Below are 22,858 nucleotides of genomic sequence, written 5' to 3'. Positions count from 1 at the left end.
CTCTGCATTTTCCTTATGCTAATGCCTCGGCAAATATAAGATCTAATGGTCACTCAAGTAACACCTTTACTTGAGTAGTATCTTGTGGTTATCATCACAAAGTTATTTTACTTTATATAAAGCAAATGTATCTTAATGTATAGACAACATGTATAACAGTGCTCCCACTATGCAGTCTCTTTGGCGAAGGGCGATTTCGGAAATCGAATCGCCGCAAGTGCATTGTGCTGCCGTTTTCTCATTCAAGCAGGCGGAAGGCAGGAAGAAGGCAGTTTGGGGAGATTGTCGCCCCGCAGAAGAGGCGATTAGTCGCCAGGCTACTAAATCTCCCCGAATCTGCCCGTCTGCCCCTACCCTTACAACAGGACATCTATGTTTTTCCAAGATTGGTATATCTATTTCACACTCTTTCCTTCCCTATCTATAGGAAGGATTTTGACAGATTTCAACCAAAAATAAATACCTTTAGCAAAGGTGAAGGAAATAATAAACCTAATTTAAATAGATCCACAATGCACCAAGCCCCAACATTTACCCTGAATGCACCAATTAATACATATGTGCAGTGTATGCATAAGTGTGTGTGCTCGGATATGTAGTCCGTGTCACGGTGCTCAGTCACTGGGACACACACCCAGCCTTATCTGTGTTTCACACCCAGCTCCTTCTGTGCCTCCCACACAACCAGCTTCCTTTGTAACACTAACAGCCACAACCATCTCCATTAGGGATTATTGAATATTCAAATGCCCTTGTGTAATAGCTGTGTGTGTAACCTCATTCCCTCTGTGACATCCCTCTGTGACATACTTGTTCTATTCAGAGGCAGCTCCTCGAGTCCTTGACTGATGCCTGCACTTAGCTAGTTACATCTTGGAAACTTAAAGGTATGTATCACTAGCTCACTTCTCATTTGTCTGACTTTTGCTTGAACGTAGAATACAGGTTTATGACTCTCTGGAATTTCCTCATTATAATATAGATTCTGTTGATATAATTGATCCCTTCCGAAGCAGACAAATAGGAAGGCAAAATACATTTATATGAGGTGACGTTAATTGCAGTTACAAAGCTCCTCAGCAACTGTGTTCCAGTCCACTGGTCATTCTCTAGCACGGATTTATGTCAACATCTCCTAATCAGTTTTGAAAAATTCAGTCTTGCTGCTCCAGCTGGCACCATCCCACGAGAAAAGGTTAAATATTACCTGCACTTCATTATATTTTTCACGTACACAGAACAATACATTTAGAAAGCCAAGAATATTTGATTTTTAAGATGATTTGGGCTTGTCTGACATAACATAAAGAAAGGCAGATTTTTCCAGTCTGTGCCTCTTTTTGGGTTTTTATTTTTCAGTTTTTTCTTCTTGCTGTTTGCCTCACTACTCACTACTCATTTATTTCTGGGTTTTCATTTATGTTTTTTAATTCATCAGTTCAATCACCTAAACACTCAATACTGACACACTGCTTAATAATCAGATACATTTTTTGAGGTTTTAACTTGACAGGTGTACTCCAATTAAAAATGCATCATATGCAAGACTTACTCCATATATGGGTTGCATGGTGTTTGGTCGTTACATTACCACAGTTACTTTTGATTGTATGCTCTTGTGGGTAGCTCTCTGTAATCTGACTTTTGATTTGTAACCCTTGTTTTTTTATATTTAAAACCCGTAAGTTATAAATTATTGTAAAGTACTGCATAACTTGCTGGGTTTGTATAAATAATCATGACAGTTTGTGTGTGACTGTAAGCGTCACATGGGCAGGGACTTGAGTGATATCTATATATATATATTATGCGTATCTTTTTTGCTTTATATCAATTTGACTTTTTTGATACTGCACCCAGGCAAGTTAAACTTTTATTCGTGAGTGCTGGCTACCCTGTATATATATATATATATATATATATATATATATATATATATATATATATATATATATATATATATATATATATACATATACACACACACACACACCCCTTCATACCTAGAATATCTGTCCAAGAAATCATCCAAGCCACTCTTAAAAGCATTAACTGAATCAGCCATCACAACATCACCCGGCAGTGCATTTCACAACCTCACTTTCCTCACTGTGAAGAACCACCTACGTTGCTTCAAATTACATTTCTTTTCCTCTAGTCTGAAGGGGAAGCATCTGGTACGGTGATCCTCTTTATGGATAAAAAGGTACTCTGCTATTTGTCTATAATGTCCTCTAATATACTTGTAAAGTGTAATCATGTCCCCTCTAAAGTGCTTTTTTTCCCCAGAGAAAACAACCCTTGACAGTCTACCCTCATAATTTAAATCTTAAATCCCAGAGAAAACAACCCTTGACAGTCTACCTTCATAATTTAAATCAACCCCCTAACCAGTTTGGTTGCACGTCTCTGTACTCTCTCCAGCTCATTTATATACCTCTTTAGGACGGGAGTCCAAAACTGCACTGCATACTCTAGGTGAGGCCTTACCACGGACCTATAAAGAGTCATATTTAAGTTTTCATCCCTTTTTTATGCAAGACAGAACTTTATTTGCTTTAGTAGCCACCGAATGACACTACCCAGAATTAGACAACTTGTTATCTAGAAAAAACCCTAGATCCCTTAAGGAAACTCCCAACACACTGCCATTTATTATATAACTTGCATTTATATCATTTTTGGCAAAGTGTATAACCTTGCATTTATCAACATTGAACCTCATTTTCCAGTTTGCTTCCTAGTTTTCCAACTGACGCATATGCTCTTGAACAATAGACATGACTGCCTTTATCCTCTCCTGCACCTGCGTGACATGTTCAATTATACTTTTATGAGGGGTACTTTCCTGTTCCCATGTTTCTCTTGCAATATCTAATAGGCCTCGGGAATGTCTACCATATAGCAATTAGAATGGGGAGAAACCTGTGGAGGCCTGTGGTACTTCCCTTATGGAAAACATTAGATATGGTAAAAAGTAATCCCAGTCTTTTTCATCTCTGTCTACTACTTTTTTAAGCATGACTTTCTAACCCATCCATTTGGGGTGGTACACAGACGTACGAAGTTGGGTTATTCTAAACAACCTACATAACTCTTTCATTATTTTAGACATGAAAGGCGTCCCCAGTTAAGATTTCCTGTGGTATTCCCACTCGGGTAAAAATTTGAAATAGCTCATTTGCAATGAGCTTTGATTATGTGTTCCTGAGAGGGATTGCCTCTGGGTAACGAGTGGCATAGTCTAGGATTACCAAAATATTTTGGTGACCCTGGCCGACTTGGGTATAGGTTGAACAGCACCATCGATTCTTGAGTAGTTTAAAAAGCCTTTATTTGTGCTTTTGTGGGCATCACTGCAACGTTTCAGGCCATGCGGCCTTTTATCAAGGATGATAAAAGGCCGCATGGCCTGAAACGTTGCGGTGATGCCCACAAAAGCACAAATAAAGGCTTTTTAAACTACTCAAGAATCGATGGTGCTGTTCAATCTTTACACAGTATTGTTTGCCAATGGGAAGTGGCCATTGCAGAACGTGCACCATCCTTAAAGAATATTGAGAATCCGTGTGCTGACTACTCTTTCTCTACAACTTGGGTATAGGGCCAACTAGATTCATGGCAACCCGCTCAAAGGAACCTCAATAATAGGTAAGTGGTATTAGTGGGCTCCAAAAATGTGGTTGGGGCGCATTAATTGACACTCGGGACAAGACTCACAAAACTCTTCAACAGCTTTATATATCCCTGGCCAAAAGAATCTTTGCATGATTCTCTCTTTAGTTTTTCCTACCCCTAGGTGCCCCCCCAAAATGTGTGAATGAGCCAGGTCTAACACCATTCTTACATAGGGCTGAGGTACCACCAGTTGTTCTAGCACCTCCTCCTGTACCCCATCTACTCTGTACCATAAATCATTTTGCACCATAAAGTAAGGATAAACTATGTCAGCCTCTGGCTCCTAAGGCACCCCATTTATTACCTTAACACTTCTCCAGGCATTAACTAAATTGGGGTCCTTTATCTGGGCACTTCCAAAGTTGTCCCTTGAGACTGGCAAGTCAGGCAACTCTGTTTCAGGAGGGGGTTCCTCTGGGTCCACAGCCATGATCTCTAAGGGGAAGTTATCAAGGAAACTCATTACGGGTGCAACCGAGTCACCTGTTACCAGATTCTCCTCTGGGATAGGACCATTACCAACATTTCCCTCCGACGTGGTTTTGGATGTAACTACCTGTGTTTTATCCCACAATTCCAAAACATAGGAAAATCACATCCAACACACATCACATCGCACTGTGTAACAGGTTTTTAACCAAACCCACTACATGCTTTATGGTGCCACAAGGAGTCTCAAAAGTTAGTGTAGCCGTAGGATAATCTTTAGTGTCACCATGTATACAGATGACTCCCATCTGCCTTGGCTGAAGCTTTTCTGTGTCAACCAGACTGGCATGCAGCAGGGTGACCAAACTTCCAATAAAGCCCTCAGTGGATGCTCCTCTATTTCGATAGAGCATAATTGTCTGTCTATCTCACATTCCAAGTGGGCAGTGCACACAGGGCTTGCAAACACGACTTGCGTCTGCCTAGTTCACACTCCATTGGCTCATGAAGTAAAGGACACTCTGCAGCCTTATATCCTAGTCCTTGGCACCGCCAACACACAGTTTGTGCCCTGTCTCTGGGAAATGTACCACTTTTAGGGCTAGGTGACCTTTTGGGCCTGACTTGTACAGGAGTATTTCCCCTTTCCTTAGGAGTCTGCGCCACCCCTTGCCCAAAAGGAACAGTCTTACCGGAGTCTGTGGTCTTGCTGAACTTAGAGAATACCTTCTTAGAATACAGCTCCTGGACATACTCCTCTGTAGTGGTATAGCGTTCCATAATGGAAATAAGCTCATCCATATTTTTGGGATCCGTATGTCCAATGCAACGATGCAGTTTTAGTGGCAGGGCTCTGATAAAACGGTCACAAACAACTCTCTCCACAATCTGACTGGAAGTAAGTGCCTCTTGCTGTAACCACTTGTTGGTAAGATGGAATAGATCAAACATTTGGGATCTCACCGGTTTGGTAGGGTTATACTCCCCTTCGGGCTAGGACAGCAAGGGTAACACCCATCCTGGCCAGTATTTCCCCGTTCATCTTGGCATACACTTTGGCATCCTGCCAGCTAAGATCATAATATGCCTTTTGGGGTTTACCCATTAGAAAATGAGCCAGTACTTCAGCACACTGATCCTCAGGGAGCTTCTCTCTCTCTGCAACCCTTTCAAAGATGGTCTGGTAAGCTTCCACATCATCGTCTAGACTAGAGTAAGCTTTTGCAGGGAGGACTGGATCAACTTTCGCATAGTTTCTGATAATTGTTGCATTTGTTCAACATTTAGTCGTTGGTCTCTTGCTGCAGTTGGTTTGCCTGCTGCTGGTAAGCATTTGCCAGTACTAGCTGCTATACTAGTTCCTCCATAGTTGCTGAGAAATTCCTTTAAGAGTACTGTCTCTTTAAGAATCTTGCCCGCATCCAAACACCATATGTGGGGATTTGCTCAATTGGTGGCTGCAGTGCTTGCATAACACGAGGTGAACAGCAAGTGGAGTTTGTAAACAGGACTGGGCCTGCTCGTTTATTTGGCTAAATAACACAGTCCAAGTGAAGGAATGAAAACAGCTTACTTCAGCATGGCATAAATTCAATGCCTCCTCCCAAGCGTCAGTACCTCTCCCAAATAGTCCGGCTGGCTTGCTTTATAGGGAGCCTGATCTCTCCTCTCAGTGCTTCCCCCTCCTCACTGTTCTGAATTGTAAAACTTTTACTACTCAGTCAGCTGAACATGATCCTGGCACAAAATCTGTAATGGACACAGGAATGGAAGCTTCATCCCATGCAATGCTCTACAAAGCCTCCGGACTCCAGGACCCAGACCAGGAATTCAAAATAACTCGGAGAAAGACCATAAGCTGGTTTTCTCCCTATTCCTATTCCCTGGAGTCCCTCACTATGTATAGGTAAGAAACCTAGGTGAAATATAGACACCATTTATTACTTTTCCAGCTGGAGTCTCACAATATATATATATATATATATATATATATATATATATATATATATATATATATATATATATATATATATATATATTTACATAGTGGATGGCACACCACTTCCAAACTAAACCCAGTTGCAAGGTCAAACAATAATATATATTTTCAAAAAAAGAACCAGCAACCACAGGTTATTATTTAAAAATCCAAAAAAGTGTATTGAATGAAGCATGTACAGCCAATGTGACTTTTTGGTCCCTTTCTCTTGGGACCTTTCTCAAGGCATATATTTATATATATACAGAAAAGGAGGCAATCCTAGCTGCAAATTGTGTTAGTGCTATGCAAAGGAAAAATTATATATATATTGTGCACAGTGAAATATTCCATAACAACCAATCAGCAATACCCTTTGATGTGTCTACTGCAGGCAGTGTAAAGAGGGAACATATCTGATTGGTTGCTAAGTTATTACAACAGAACAGATTTGTCCAGTGTCAGTAAATAAGTAATAATAAAACTAAAATGCTGAATCCACATATATATATCCATAAATATTGACCAATTACTTTGCCCCGCTCACCTCTCCAGCTTTCGTAAGCTTTTGCTGCCCCACTGAAACAAAAATATTTCCTATTTAAAGGAGGCAATACTTAAATAAAAATGAAAAACTTTTTCTACGTATTACTTTCCTTTCTTGTTTTTTTTGCAATATGTAATTTTGCCTCCTGACCTGTATGACAACATTTCACCTGCATGCTAAAACCATAAGAAACAGAGCACAGTGTATGCATAGTCTCGTGTCATTACTTTGAATCTACAGTTAGACTGGAATCCCTGCATGTTCAATCAAAATGTGGAAGAACTTGTTTGGTACACAAGTAAAGTCATTTACTCTAGTAACCTTTCAGAAGTATTCTTTTATTGTTTTAACAAAGATTTCAGTTTCTATAGTACAAAGATTTCTTCTTCACCATGACTCCTTTTCCCTCCCTCTCTCCCAACAGAGTCATGCCATATGCTTTTATTGCTCTTCTGTCAATCTTATTTCTATATCACACTGCACCTAATACTAAATACACATTCATTTCCAATGTGCCCCTTGTCCTCTCAACCAACTTCCTGCTGACCTATTACCTCCTGTTCCCACAGAATGCCACCCAACATATTTGCAAGGCAAAGTTCGGAGATTGACTGGTGTGAAGGCAATTACCTGCACTCTGAGTATGTGGCAGAGTATTACAACACGGTGAGTGTAAGGCTCAGAGAAAACCTGCCAATGATGCCAGGATCATACTTTTTTCCCCTTTGTTTACATTACCTTTTATAAAGGTGCTGCTGAGCAATTTCAGCCTTGTACGGAACTCTGTTGTTCTCTTTTGATTTAGCCATCATTAGCCAAGAAAGTTAAAGTCTGCATTTTTTCTCCAAAATCCGTCCCATTTGGGCAGTCACATGTAGATCCTATTCAAGCCAGTTACTGCACCTATGGATCAGAAGCTGACCAAATCGGCACAATCTTTGCTAGTGGAAATAAGCCTGTGGAGAAACACCATCGGGCAAATTCACTAAAGGGCGTTAGCGAAAATTTAACAGAGACATTATGGAAAGGCGGTCTCCCATAGGGGCAAATTTACTAACCTTGCGCACATTTCAACACTAAATTCGCCTGGACAACGATGATTCACGAAGATCCAAAGTTGTACACAGGGTACCAAACGCTTGCGAAGTTGCACTAACGAAAATATGATCAGCAGTTCGAAGTTACGCTAACGTTGGCTAATTTGCATACGGCGTGCAGATAAATAACAATGGTCGCATATGCTGCAGCAAATACATTACACTACACAAGGCCAGGGAACCTTAATAAAATTATATAGAGTTGTTATATTGCCCTACACATGTGCCCACAGTATAGTTTAGGTGCCATATGTTGTCAAATGTAGGGGGGGGAGGATGGTACCCCCAAAAAAAATTTAGATCTTTTTCAGCCTATCACCCTGTAAAAAGGAAAATACGCCAGCACTTTTTGAGACTTAGAAAAATTTTCAACAAAATTTAAAGTAATTCCTATCTACTACATTGCACTCGCCTGGTCTGAGGTGGCGAAGGCAAGTTTGGCGATAGAGGTAACAGTCAGTAAAATCAAAAACGTAGTGAATTTGCGTAGTAACGCTCTTTCGCCAGAGCGAAAAATGGCCTGGCATTAGAGTGCAGAGTCTATCTCCTTCACTAGCTTAATTACATCAGTGACCGTTAGTAAATCGGCGAAGTACCAAAATGACGTCACGCTGGCAAATTTTCGCCAGCGTTAGCCACTTTGCCCTTTAGTAAATTTGCCCCAGACTTAGATTTTTATTTTATATTAGATTTTTAGACCTTAAGAGTTTTATAAATTATTTCCTTTTTCCATCAAGTACCTTGTACTTGATCCCAAGTAAGATATAATTAATCCTTATTGGATTAATTATATCTATTGGGTTTATTAAGGGTAGCACTCCACGAGCGATTTTGTTGCAATCCGACACGCCGCGACAAAACACATGCGACTTGTCGCATGCGGAAAAATATGGTAAGAGATAATATTGTCGCTGGGTGTCGCATCGTTGATCCGACGCGACACGACTGTCGGATGCAAACCCCAGGTCCCGAGCATTCTGGAAAGCAGGTCCTGTACCTGTAATTAGCACAATTCAGCAGCAGTATTGTGTTTAGTTGTACAGTATTTCATGTATTGGCTAATATTGTGTATACAAGACAGTGCCTGTTAGCTAAGAAAATAACTACACCCTAAATATTTATGAAATACAGCTGCTAGTAGGCAAACTAATAGGTATAGAGCATGGGGGTCTTCCTACTCAATGACCAATTAAAAATTCATGTGATAGCAGATACATATGTCTGACAGCTGCTACAACTGGGAGTAGGTATACCCGTAGTGCACATGAAACTGAGAGCCTCACCATTTGTAAGAATCACGTGATTGCCATATGTGTGTGCAGGGCCGGATTTACATAGTGGGCGCCCCTAGGCCCACTGCTGTTTGTCGCCCATGTCCCCTCCCCTTTATTCATGCACATTTTCATCACCTGGACCGGAGCAATGTGGATTTAAAAAATGATTGTATTTCCAGCATATTCCCAGTGTTTTTGAACCAATGTGGGTGTGGTTGGGCAGCATGCCGCCCCCCCTAAAATCCTGCCGCCCTAGGCCCGGGCCTAGGTGGCCTTTCCACAAATCCGGGCCTGTGTGTGTGTGTTTAGAAGGACATATACAGCCTATCCACTCTCAGGTAACTTGTTTGCCCACTGCAACTGCAACAAGTTGTATAATACAGTTGTGACAGTAAACAAAAAAGCTACCTGTGTTTTAATACCTAGAATCTTCCAACCATGTCAAAGTGGAAATGTTAAGGTTTCCAATTAATTTTGTAACTTTTTAACAACCATATAAGTTAAATTAAAAAGTTACAATAACAATGTTTCATTCAAAGTTCATTACAGATACGAGGCAGAAAATGAGAGCTTGCATCATTACTTCATTATTCTGTGGTGACACCCCAACCTTTATGTAGATCATACTGGAAGTATTTTTATTTACCAGAAATAATTATGAAAATACAAACTTTTAGGCGGTTTGTTTGGACAAAATAACACATCAGAGAAGATTAGAATGAATTAGAATTGGACAAAAACAGAATGAATAAAAATTAGAGTGAACAAAACAAACAAATATTAATCGCATCTCTTCCCACCAAGGGCTACATGTTAGTAGAGAAATTGTGAAAGATTTGCACGTCTATTGAATGGTCTTTAATAGTATTTAAAAAGTAAATACAACTCTATTGTATAGTTAAGGATTATTACAGGGAAAGGCTGTAATTGTGTGATACTGTACTTATCAGGGCAAGATGGTGTCAGTGACACTTTGTATATGGCCTAACCTGCAGCCTTCAGCTTTAATTCATCATAAATATCAACAGGAATGTCTGATGAGGCTAATCATATCAATTTGCAAACTGGAGAAGAGGAGTAAATTAAGGACACTTAATATATCTCTTGGCTTAGTTTTCTTCTTTAGATCATTTATAGCTATAATTATATATAGAAGTCAATTGTTCCAAACAGTTTTTGTATAGTAAATTATATAATAAAGGAAAATTAAATTCTTTGCAACTATACATGCATTTAAATAATTCAAGTTATTTTTCAATTTTCAAATGTTAAAGTTATACTTTATTGTAACTTTAGTAAAAAGCAGTGTCTGTTTATAGTCTTCGGGTCGGTGGAGTCAGTTCTCCACCAGGTCAGTTAATCGGCTAGCTTGCAACATTTTTTCAGGAGACAGGGCGAGGAGTACAAATAAAGTAAACTGCCAAAAAGATATGGGTATATTTGTTACCTACAATCACCTTAAAAAAAAGTCAGTCCCAGTGGTTCATCTGTTTGCAGAGGGGCACCAATCAGGCACTGCCCTGTAGTGATGTGCAGCTCGAGTTTCCCTTGAGCCGTACCCGACCCTAAACCACCCCCTCCCAACCAGAACCAGTCAGCTCTGTCCCCTCTAGTTATAGACCAGCACCGACCCACCCCGCAGCAGGTGTGAGTATATAAATTCAGGGAATGGAAGCTCGCAGTGTGACCTGAAGATTTTTTGTGGTATGTGGCCCAAACCTGAGCGACCGATGGGTTTTGGCCCGTCTTGCACATCACTACTACCTAGTATGCTCAGTGGGACACAGAATGAAAACAGAATGATACAGACTATGAGGGACCCAATTATTTTAGTAGGACTGTCCAACCTGTGACCTTGCAGCCATGGAACCTGTAACCTTACAGCTGTGGTTTTATGACAACTCCGTTTCCTTTGGCATGTTTTGCATGTTACATAGTTACAATTGTAGGTTGTAGCTGGAGACCAACAGTTGGACAGTCTTTATGGAGGAGTGCAAAAGCAGGTGCAAAGGTTGCGCCACACCTAGTAACTCATAGCAACTCATGTTTGACTTCATTATTTAAACAACAGTAGACCTTTAAAATTCTGACTGTGGATTGGTTGTGACTGAACAAACATAGACCAGTTAATGCATAAGCCCTAGTTGTTAGTTTAAATATCCCACCTTACACTATACACCATCCCACAGGCACAGTCCCTAAGCACTTCAGCCTTGTCAACTTCTATTTCCATTTTGTTTTAATTATTGTCAATCTTTCTTTTCATATTTAAAAAGTGTATTTACTTAGAAGTACAATTAGAAGTACACAGCTAATATAGAATTTGTTATGGTTTAGGCAATTATATGCAGTGGGGAAAGGGTTGCCACCTGTCCGGTAAAAATTATGCTTGATGCCAATGTTATTAATATGAAAAAATGGCAAGAATATAGGAAGGCCGGTATTCTTTTCCAGAAAAGGTGGCAACCCTAAGTGGGGATCATCTGGAGGGGTTGTGTTATAGTAGAAATGTGTTCTGCACAATCTTTAAAATCTATCTTAGAACATTATTTCACTCCACACAGGTCAGTAATGTTGTCTTTCTTTTGGTTGGCCCCCTGATGATGTATCTGCTGCACCCATATGCATGCACACGCTCACTGGCAGTTCATCTTGTATGGCTTATGTTCATTGCTGTGGGTAAGTGACCAATGAATGAAATTTAGTCCCCTGAGTGCTTATTTATGAGCACAGGATCTAAACTGCAAAAGTGCAGTTGCCAGTATCAACCAATCAGTTTGTTGCTTTCACGTCAGAAATAATTTCTCATTGGTCACTGTTGCAACTGCATTTATGCAGTTTAGCACCTATCTTCTTAAATGAGCCACAGTCTACTGAATGTAGCAGAGGGGCTTTATTTTAAGACTGGAAATACAATTTTTGTGCGGTAGGTGGGTTCTCTAAATCTCTGCTAAGCTCTACTAATCAGTTACTGTTGTAATAAAAAAATACATCTACCTGCACAATAAAAACTGCATGACTACTTCATCCCAGTGATTTTTTTACTTTTTTTCAATGCATGAGTAACATTCATCAATATCTATTGTGAAAAACTGAGCTTATAACCAACTTTATTGACAGAAATGCAAAGTAACAACTGCTCTTCCTTTACAGGCATTTTTTCTATGTACTATCACATGACTTTAAGTTACATGGGGCAGTTGCTGGATGAACTGTCCATTCTCTGGGTTATTGCGGTGGGCTATTCTATCTGGTTTCCGAGACCCTGCTTCCCATACTTCATAAAGAACAGGTGAGTATTAGTTTCTGGCCAGAGATGCACAATAAATTTGTATTCCCAGTGAAAAATTATCAGTTATACTAATTAAGATATATAGATGTCATTCTTGCTTGTTATATCAAAATTCGACTTTGCAAAGGGGCATTAAAGTAATGCTGACAAAAATAAACTACTCTCTGAAATAGCATTGTACACTGAAAGTTACATATAGGTCATGTTAATCATTTTTCATTGACAGGTCGGCTTTTAGGTCTGTAAGTTATTCTTATTTGATGCTCTAAACCCGACTGTCGCTTTTCAACCTGACAGAATTTCTAATACTATCGACCTACTGCAGCACAAATATGGCAGTCCCCTTAAATGCTATGATAAAGCCTACATGCTTTTTTCAACTGGAACAGTGTACATCGTGGGTCAACACACTGGATACTATAGCTTTAAGTGCTGCCACTTCTTCAACAAGTGGAGCCAATGCTCTGCATGTTCTCAGTTTAATACTTTGCTGTATCTGTTTGCAAGTATCAGGAATTAGGCACTATTGCCACCCAGAGGTTAATTTCATGGATGACATTGCAACTCTTCAATAAAGGTTTTTCCAAACTCTTTGGGCACTTTTGCACCCACAACTTAGTCCCTGTTCCTAGACTACTATAAATTGTGGGTGTAAACATGCCAAAATTTGCTTGCAAATATGCAGCTGCCCTCAAGTAGACTTAAGTTGAATCCTTGTTGACGAAGGAGCTAGGGGTACTAGCAAATGACAGATGAAGTTGTAGTAAGCACTGTCAGTCTACGGCAGCTCAGCTGTCTTATAATGTCATAGTAAGGTCTATTAATTACAGAGTCTCATTCTTAATTGATCACATAAAAAAGATCAGCGTAATGAATATAATTAATGTGCATTTAGCTGGCTTACATGGTGCATTTTGATTTGCACATTTTGGGCCAGATTCAAGTAAATGAGAAAGACATATCTTCTTATTGAATTCCAGATAAAGCCAGATGCAATCTAATGAGAAAAACGTAGGGTTCTTGTACATCTGCAAGCGGAGTTGAGGTCTCTGCACTGTCTACACAGGCAGCTGCATGTAAAACAACTTTCATTAAAAGTACTTGCATCAAAATGCACTCCTTGCACTTAGAGCTGCTAAGTCCTCCCTGCCTTCTGTTCCAAACGGAGCACTGCTTTACCTATTGACGCAGAAAAAACCCTGTGCAGAAAGTGTTGAATGCGCACAATACTTGAAAGCTTGGGACACTTCGAAAATATTTGGTACAATTGGGCCTGATTTGTGACTAAGTGCACCTGCAGTTACATTATTTTGGTGACCTGGATGCAGGTGTAATAGAAGCAGTGCAACTGTGCCAAGAGTACCCCTGTGACCACAATGATACTGGAATTCTTGGGGGGGAGGGGAACGCTGTATTGTGGCAAAAAAATATGGTAATTGTGCTCCAAATTGCACTTGTGGATGTACATATGCCCTTTTATCTTGCTGTTTATCACATAAAAACTGTATTGAAGTTTATGGGAAAAACTGGAACTGTATTAGAATTAAAGTTTTTGCTAATCTAATTGAATCTCGCCCATGGACTTCAATAACACTTTCTTGTTAATTTGAATCTGGCCCACAGTACACTGCACACCATTTGTTTCACTGCAAAAGTAGTTGTGGCACCAAGTGAACCAATGAAGTCAGCTTGATGTGTACATAGTTGCCACTATTAAATACACAAAAGCAATATGAAGAAAATTAATTTGGTGGTCATCTACTAATACATATTCTCAGAAGACACAAACGCCTTCGTTTTACTAATGCAAACGCCTTTATTGTTACTAATTTAATAAGCAAGGTTCTAAATCTGTGAAAATCAGTAAAAGGCAATTAAGGGTGTTCTGTCAGCTATGTCAATCTCTGAGGCATTAACTAAATCTATGCAAATCTGCAATTGGGCAGTAACATGTGGCAACCAACCAGTGATTAGAAGAGTCTACCCAGCTGCAAGGAAAACAATGAAAGCAAACATCTCACGGGTTACTAAATGTCCCAGAGATAACCCTGCAACCGTCAAAACACGTGCAATAGCCCAAAGATCATATTACTGAATGTCATATATAAATTCAAATAGTACTGGATGCCTTTCTCTGGATCAGTCAAGTGTGAAATAAGGGTTATGTAAGGACACTGTTAAAACCGATGTGGTTTTATTGACATGCAATAATAATAATAATATATCTGTGTTATCAACCACTTTTTCCTTCTCTTACAGGAATCATTTTGGAACAGTTATTTTCACTCTGGCTGCAATCAGTACAATGCTATCTTTTGTGAAGCCAGCAGTTAATGCCTACGCTTTAAACTGCATAACCTTCCACATACTGTATATAATAGTAAAGGAGATGAGGAAGTAAGTTCTTTCTTTTCAAATTCTTTTTATTGAATTTTTGCAATAAAATCAATTGACTTGACTGTTTGACAACATGTAAATATATATATGCAGTTCCATATAAATAATGGAAGGAGAAAAAAAAGCAAACCCTAAAAGGTGCACCTCCCCATCGTTAGATCCGATGACTCAAAGAACCAATTAAAACTTAACGTTTATTAATATTAAAATTATACAAAAGGTCCAGAAAAAATTAATTAAAATGAATGTTAAGACCAGGGGGATAAACGGACTGTAATAAAATTGCGCGATATATACAAGCCGTGAGGTGGAGATTCGACCAATCATAAGGTCTTGGGATAATCACGGTACATGGATGGGGCTTAGTAATCAGTTTACTGGAAAGCAATGGGTAAAAACCCGATCCTCATAGGTTCCCTTACTTGATTCCCCATCCACCCCTTCACCCTCAGTTTAACCCTCCCAGTTCCTTGGAAGGGAAACCAAATAAATGCTGTACCAAAACAACAAATCGTATGAACACCAATAAGGGTCACAGACCCATACACATGGAGTCTCTCTGCTGCACGCTTCGCAGCCGTCAGGATTTGACCCTCAGACGCATTTATTTTTAGATATAGATCAGCAATTGTGAATGGCTTAGCCTCTATATTACGGACTTTCTAGTGAACTTTCCCCATAAGTTTATGGATAAATTCCTTTTTATTGTCATCTAAAGTTGCAATATAAATTGACCATCTGCATTTAATTTTATTTCTTTGAGATAAATCTTTGACTCTGAATCTAATAACTTCTTGAATACATAAATTATACAAATATGAAAGTACATCTTTCAATATCGAGGACTTCTCTCTAATCCAACACAAAAATATTGATTTCCGAGTGGCTGCCATTACTAATTATTTTCATTACTAATTATTTACCAAATGAAACAAGTATTTCATATCTAACAATGCAAATTGTGGACTCAATGTAATATCTTAGTCAATTGAGTCTTTAATAATAATAATAATAATAATCAGGAGAATTCTTGAATAATAATCCATAACCAAGGTGAATAAACCGAAACTTTTGGTCTCTCCAACCCTCAGAATTTATATATTTTCTAAAATTTTGAAAAGATTTCAGGAGACCCTTAGATGTAATATTTATTTCCAAAAAGTAAAAACATTTTTCTCCCAATTTAGTTAGTGGATCTGCGTCTTTAGATAATATATTGAATATATATGTTATCAGTGGAATCCTATTCAATTTAAGGTCTTCTGTTAGATGCAAAATTGATTCATAAAACTGGTGTTTCTTGTTGTGACTTTGCTTTGTTACCAATTAGTTGAAAACCTTGTTTAATCTGTGAAAAATATAGTCTCTCTTTCTCTGAAAGATTATATATTTCTTAAATTATTTTCCAAGGAAAAGGATCCCTCGAATCTGGGTCTATGATATGCCTAATTTGAGATATACCAAATTTTCTCAAAATGGATTTCTTTGCTTTTTAGGAAAACCCTTTAAAAAGAATGGAGAGAGGAAGGGCAAATCTTATAATTTTGATTATTCTGTTTGCACAGAATCTTCAATGTAATGATTGTAACTCTGTAAACCGTACTTCTTTTAATATTCATATGCTGATGAGATCAATTTTTGTGAAGAGAAGATATAATTTGCTACTTTGAGTCTTAGAATAGATCCAAGTCAAGATTAGTAAATTTTTATTTACCAGATAACCATTATATAATATATCTTGAATTTGCGGCTACATTAAATTTCCTAAAATCCGGAACATTGAGCCCTCCTGAAAATTTAGTATTCCTTTTAATTTAATTAAAGAAATCCCTTCGGCAATTTCCATCCCTTTTGGTGCATGCGCAATTGCTACAAACTGGAAAACTGCTCCAACTGCGCATGCAGGATTAGGGGCATTTATAGGTGTTATCACCTATGCGGGGGAGGGTAGTCTATGTAGGGTACTGGGTAAGGGTTTTTATTATTGAGGGTTGAGATCTCCTTTAAACCTCAAGCAGGGACGTCTTCCTACTAAATATACATATATCTTTATATATTGTTTCAGCAACCACACTCTTAATGCCAGATTAAGTCAATGTTCATGGGTGCAGGGTCAAATCAACATGTAAAAATGTTCTTCTTAGGCCTTAATGTGGGCTGAAACGTTAGATGTACAGATGCACATAAAAATAAAAACTATTTAATTTCCAACAGACTGAAGTGCGGGTCCCATTACCAAATATAGGACACATTCCATTTGGTTGTGAGTCTGTTTTTAGGCACTTCATGCAGCAATTGAGGTGGGCATGTAACACTTCTTTTTGAGACCGGGAAACGGGATAGACAGCAGAGCCAGACTTTCTTTTACAATACACATTTTAGAATACAAGTCATTTGCATCCTTTTTAGACAGTGAGCAAAACAAAAAAGGCCAAACTTTCTGGACCTTTTAATTTACAGCCCTAGCCCATAAAGCCAACACTTAAGTACAAAAGATGCAACATATGTATTCTAATTTGATTTCCTCTGTTTTCTTACTCAGGTGTTCCAATCACAGAATTCTCAATTTGGCCCTTGTTTCCTTTTGCCTGTGGGTAGTGGCAATTTCCTGCTGGCTGAGTGACCGACTCTTCTGTAGCTTCTGGAGAAGGATAAATTTCTGTTATCTACACAGTATCTGGTAAGGGTTTCTATAGCCAAGTCGAAGTTGTGGTGATATTAAACCGAGCTAGGAAAGATGGGAAACTGTTCAGCCTATGAATGAGAGGGAAGTTTAGCATATCATTTTGTTATAGATTTTCAATCATCCTCAAATGGGAAGCTGCTGGGAAGATTTCCTTCTTTCCATTCACCTTCAATCACAGGTTATGCAAGAAATTTCCTCCATGGGATTGTGCCTTCAGCCGTTTTTATATGGGCCTGCTTTTATGTGGGCATGTAAATCCTCAGCAAATTATAATATTCTTATATAAATAGGAGGGTACATTATTCTCTATTTACATGAGTACCTGCCATTTACCACAAACCTACACTGATAACGGTGAATTAATGTAGCACAATTAAATACAAAAATACAATATGGTATATGAAACTATAAATGATCATATATACATACAGTAGAACCCCCATTTTACATTTTTCAGAGGACCAGAAAAAAATGTAAAATCAAGGAAAAGTATTATGCATAATATATAAGTGGGACCACAAAACGACAATATAAAATGAAGGAAAACTTAAAATCAGGGGATGTAAAATTGAGGTTTCACTGGATATGAATAATTTTAGAATACTAGGCAATCACTACAAACAAATGACACATGCCAAGAAATGACATGAAGACCAGTTAACCCAGTTGTGTTTCTTCATGGCATATTGCAAAAATAAAAAAAGACACTGCGTTCTGCCTTGTGAAAAGCCAAAATGGAGAGTAGATATTTGCACAATACCCCATGTAGTGGGCAAAGTGACAAAATAGTACTAGTTGAAGCATATTTTTGCAGTTTGCACACTGTGTGCTGCATGTAAATAGGCCCTATAGTGATTTAACACTGGTTCCCGTTAGGACATGACAACTTCATCTTTTTTTTATGACTGTAACATTCCTGCTTTCCTTGATTCTCTAAAGCAGGGGGCCCCAACTTTTTTCACCCATGAGCAACATTCAGATAGAAAAAGAGTTGGGGAGCAACGCAAGCATGAAAAATGTTCCTGGGTGGTGCCAAATAAGGGCTGTGATTGGCTATTGGTAGCCCCCATGTCGACTGGCAGCTTACAGGAGGTTTGGCAGTACATCTGGTTTTTATGCAACCAAAACTTACCTCCAAGCCAGGAATTCAAAAATAATCACTGCTCTAAAGACTACACCAGATTAGATAAGAGCAGTGGCGTAACCACAGGGTGTAAAAGGTTTCATGGGGAAATAGGAGGGGGGCCCAGTGGCTATCTCTAGTTACAACAAAGGAAAGAGACATTTTAAGTAGAAGTTAAGCTCTTCAGGCCGGGGAATCCTTTCCTGTGCCATTTGCTTGTTACTCTGTATATTTACTTAAATTTATTGCCGTTTGTCACGCTGCTTTTTATTGAGCTGTCATATATACTGTCATATATATATATATATATATATAGATATCCCCTGATAGATTTGTGTATACTATTGTAAACTTCTCTGATGAATATCATTTTTCCCTTTGTTTGCAGGCATGTCTTTATTTGCATTACAGTTGTGTATAGCAACACTCTCTTCGCCTATTTCGATGCCATGTATGAGATTCCCGAGAGTCAACCACAAGTTGACTACTGGCCTTTGAAATCCCTTCGTATTGGTTTGCCATATCTGTCAATCACAAAGCATGACATTCAGAGAAAAATATGCTGATCTGCTGTTGATGGTTCAAGATACTGAATCTCTTGGTTTTAACTTTGAATGATTATTTGGTCATCTGTTTTTATAAAAAGATAATATTTTATTTACTATTTGGCTGTGTTTGTTCTAATTACAATTTAAGTAATACTGTAAAGACGTAATGCTTTGGTTTTTAGCTGTTTACATGGGCAAATAATCTGCTAAATAGAACAGGACCGACTGGGCCATAAATGTTCAACATAAAAGTAAAGGATGATGTCTTTTTTTTTTTTGAACTCACCAACACACAGTACAGCAAGCTGGCAACATGGGACTGTAATTTTTACCTACATGGCCATTCACACACATATGGGATGTAGGTAGATTCACATTGTAGCATACCATTAGTGGAGATTTTATGACACCTTAAAACACAGGCAACAGGAGCAGACAGATAATCTCAGCATTACATTGCATGTGTAGCAAGGGGAATATACAGACATAACATTTCACTAGGGTTTATATCTGCTATAGTAGAACTAACACTGATGCTATACTGTATATATTCTTGTTCTGGCATGTAACATTTGAGGTGGCTAAACACTGGTCCCTTGATGAATTCTAACTCTCTTATACCAGCTCAGAATCTTTGCATGTCTTCCACTTTGCATGGATAGAAATGGCAGTTAAATGACAAGGAAAGCCCCACTAATCATACTGCCATCCAAAAGAGAGCACTTGCTCCTAATGAAGTGATCTATAAATTTACTTGAAAATCTTCTATTTCTTAAATATTACAGCAACTAAGTTATGGGCATGCTCTGGCCCAAAATGATCACCATGGGCACACACTTAAACCATAGACTGCGAAACGTTCATTATGTGAAATGTCCTTTAAATCTTTAGAAATCTGTTATTAGCAACAGCTAGATTACTAGAGATAGAGAGTCTATAATCTGTTATGATACAGACATTTGACATATGGGCTTTCATTGTCCCTAAGGAAATACTGACATCAGAAAATAACCTTTTTTGTAATCTATCATAACATTGTCTTTGAATACTATTTATAATTTTGCTATAAAAGTATTTGCCTGATGCTTTAACATTAAATTTCTTACTACCCTGTTCCTCTATGAAGGAGCTGCCATAGTTAACTTTTTGGTATGATGTAGAGTGATATTCTGAGACAATTTTCTATTGGTTTTCATTTTTTATTATTTGTGGGTTTTTGAGTTATTTAGCTTTTAATTCAGCAGCTCTCCAGTTTGCAATTTTAGCTATCTGGTTGCTATGGTCCAAATTACCCTAGCAACCAAACACTGCTAGGGTAATTTGGACCACTTACTTTTTAAAATATGAATGTACATTAAAAGTTACCTATAGGTCATGCTGATCGTTTTTATGGAGACCTGCTGCACAAATATGGCAGCCCCCTCATACAGGAACATGGGGCATCAGATAGGCAATGTAAAGGCATTGTGCAAATACTTTATGGCAAAGTTATAAGTAGCTTTCAAAGGCAATATTATGATAGATGTAAAAAAGAGTTTATTTCTGGTGTCAGTATCTCTTTAAGCTCGAAACTTGACAAATCTGCCTCTAAATGTCAGAATTACTGTAACGTCTAGATTAGTAACAGAATTCTTGCTTATCTATTCAGTAGTTTCTCTCTCATCATAAGTGATTAGTACTCATGGAATGTTACTTAGTCTGGCAAAAGCATCTGGTTGATTTTGTATGGTAGATGTTACTGAAAAGATAAGTACACCTTTAAAATAAATGAATTTAAAAATAACGAGGGTGCTATTCTAAGCACTTTTGCAATGTACATAAATTTTTTTAATTCCAAGATATTAAAGGGTACATATCCTTTTAATATTAATGGTAATTTTCTGACCGATCTTCTTCTGGCTTGGAAAAAAATAGAAAGCATTCTTAAATCTTTTTTAACCAGAAGAACATCAGAGTCACCCTCTTTCTTTCTCATGACCATCCTCTAATTGGCGGTCAGAATGGTGGGAAAATGACCAGCATCTATTGTGTCTTTCATTTGTCAGATTTCCCCCAGAGCTGGTACTGATGTTGTCAGTACAGTGGGGGTGAACTCGGTATTTGGTAGTAGTGAATGGTACTAATGTAGGGCTGAAAGAACCTTTGAACACTACTACACAAAATAAAGTATGTTATACTTTACCTATGTCAGGCAGGGAGACTTTTTACAGCAGAGGAGGGATTTCTCTAGGTGAGACCATGTGCACTATTCAAAGGTACAGCAAAGACAAAGCATAACTACTACTGTATAATATGGACTTTGAGTCCTAGTTAGTTGTCTAATAAACAGGCAGCCCTGTGTTTTGCTGTTCTATTTTAAAGACTTTGAGATACCATAGTGTAGTAGACAGTGTACTAAGAGTTCTGTCTGTTACCATTTTAAAAGGTTTGGAATATTTCCAAAAAGAAATCATATTACTACGATTTTGTTTTCTGAACACTAGGTGGCAGTAAAGTACATCTTTCAATATTGTAGCAGTTGCAAACTACCAAGTTTTAGTACATTCTACTTTCTTTTATTTACATTTTTCATATTAAATGACTAAAACCTTACCAGAACTGATAAAAATGTGCTGTTTCCCCTTGTAAATAATTCCCTATTTATAAACAATAATTTACACAGAAAAAATGGTGAAAGTTTCAACAAGAATTTGGCAATATGCTGTATGCCATGATATAAGTTCATGTGAATAGTGTTTCAGTAAAATAAAATGGCAAAAAGAGACTCTTCCTAGGGAAAATTGGCCAGGGTAAAATACTAGGAAAGAAAAAAGTGTGGAAGTTTTTCATTAAAAAAATGAAAGGAAACTAATTTCTCAGAGAAAAGTCACAAGAACATATTTCTGGAATTTATATTAATATGAATAGTCTTTTTGTGAAGCAATGTTCCCTTAAAACTATCATCTACACTTATTACTAGACCAGTGCACACAATTAATTGTGGAGCACAATATTTTTTATGTACCCACCTACCACTCCGTGTTCCACAAGATCTTAAGATGGCCATAGACGCAAAGATCCGATCGTACGAATCATCGTACAATCTGACTTTCCCATCTCCCGACCTGCCACTAACCATTCCAATCAAATAAAGTAGGGATGCACCGAATCCACTATTTTTGATTCGGCAGAACCCCTGAATCCTTTGTGAAGGATTCGGACCAATACCGAACCGAATCCTAATTTGCATATGCATATGCAAATTAGGGGTGGGAAGGGAAAACATTTTTTACTTCCTTGTTTTGTGACAAAAATTCACACGATTTCCCTCCCCACACCTAATTTGCATATGCAAATTAGGATTCGGTTCGGCCAGGCAGAAGGATTCGGCAGAATCCGTATCCTGCTGAAAAAAGCCGAATCCTGGCCGAATCCTGAAACGATTCGTACGATCAGATCTTTGCGTCTATGGCCAGCTTAAGATGCTTGCATGGCCTACAAGAAACTAGAGGGGAGTGTTCTCAGGGAAAAGACAAAGGACTATGGCTAGGAAATAGGGATGCACCGAATCCAGGATTCGGTTCGTGATTTGGCCAGGATTCGGCCCTTTTCAGCAGGATTCGGCCGAAACCTTCTGCCCGGTAGAACCAAATCCTAATTTGCATATGCAAATTAGGGGCGGGGAGGGAAATCACACTTTTTGTCACAAAACAAGAAAATTTAAAATGTTTTTCCCTTCCAACTCCTAATTTGCATATGCAAATTAGGATTTGGATTGGTATTCGGCCGAATCTTTTGCGAAGGATTCGGGGGTTCCGCCAAATCTTTTG

General features: G+C 38.3%; 1 protein-coding gene across 3 annotated transcripts; it reads left to right on the top strand.

The window, feature by feature from the left end:
• Positions 1 to 648: 648 nt before the first annotated feature.
• Positions 649 to 19,163, top strand: acer1.L (alkaline ceramidase 1 L homeolog). 3 transcript variants are annotated; one of them, XM_041562052.1, is made up of 8 exons: positions 649 to 887; positions 3,605 to 3,651; positions 7,202 to 7,298; positions 11,568 to 11,682; positions 12,157 to 12,295; positions 14,555 to 14,692; positions 17,235 to 17,372; positions 18,890 to 19,163. In XM_041562052.1, the coding sequence occupies exons 3-8, from the start codon at positions 7,203 to 7,205 to the stop codon at positions 19,065 to 19,067; spliced, it is 804 nt and encodes a 267-aa protein (XP_041417986.1). In that variant the 5' UTR covers positions 649 to 887; positions 3,605 to 3,651; position 7,202; the 3' UTR covers positions 19,068 to 19,163. The 3 variants fall into 3 exon arrangements, with proteins under 3 accessions (XP_041417986.1, XP_018110690.1, XP_041417981.1); XM_018255201.2 differs by lacking the exon at positions 3,605 to 3,651 and having other exon boundaries at positions 652 to 887; XM_041562047.1 differs by lacking the exons at positions 649 to 887; positions 3,605 to 3,651 and adding an exon at positions 5,520 to 6,013.
• The last annotated feature ends 3,695 nt before the right edge of the window (positions 19,164 to 22,858 follow it).

Source organism: Xenopus laevis, chromosome 1L (assembly GCF_017654675.1).
Source record: "Xenopus laevis strain J_2021 chromosome 1L, Xenopus_laevis_v10.1, whole genome shotgun sequence".
Lineage (NCBI taxonomy): Eukaryota > Metazoa > Chordata > Amphibia > Anura > Pipidae > Xenopus > Xenopus laevis.
The sequence above is the reverse complement of the archived record's forward strand: the minus strand, read 5'-3'. Positions and strand labels throughout refer to the sequence as shown.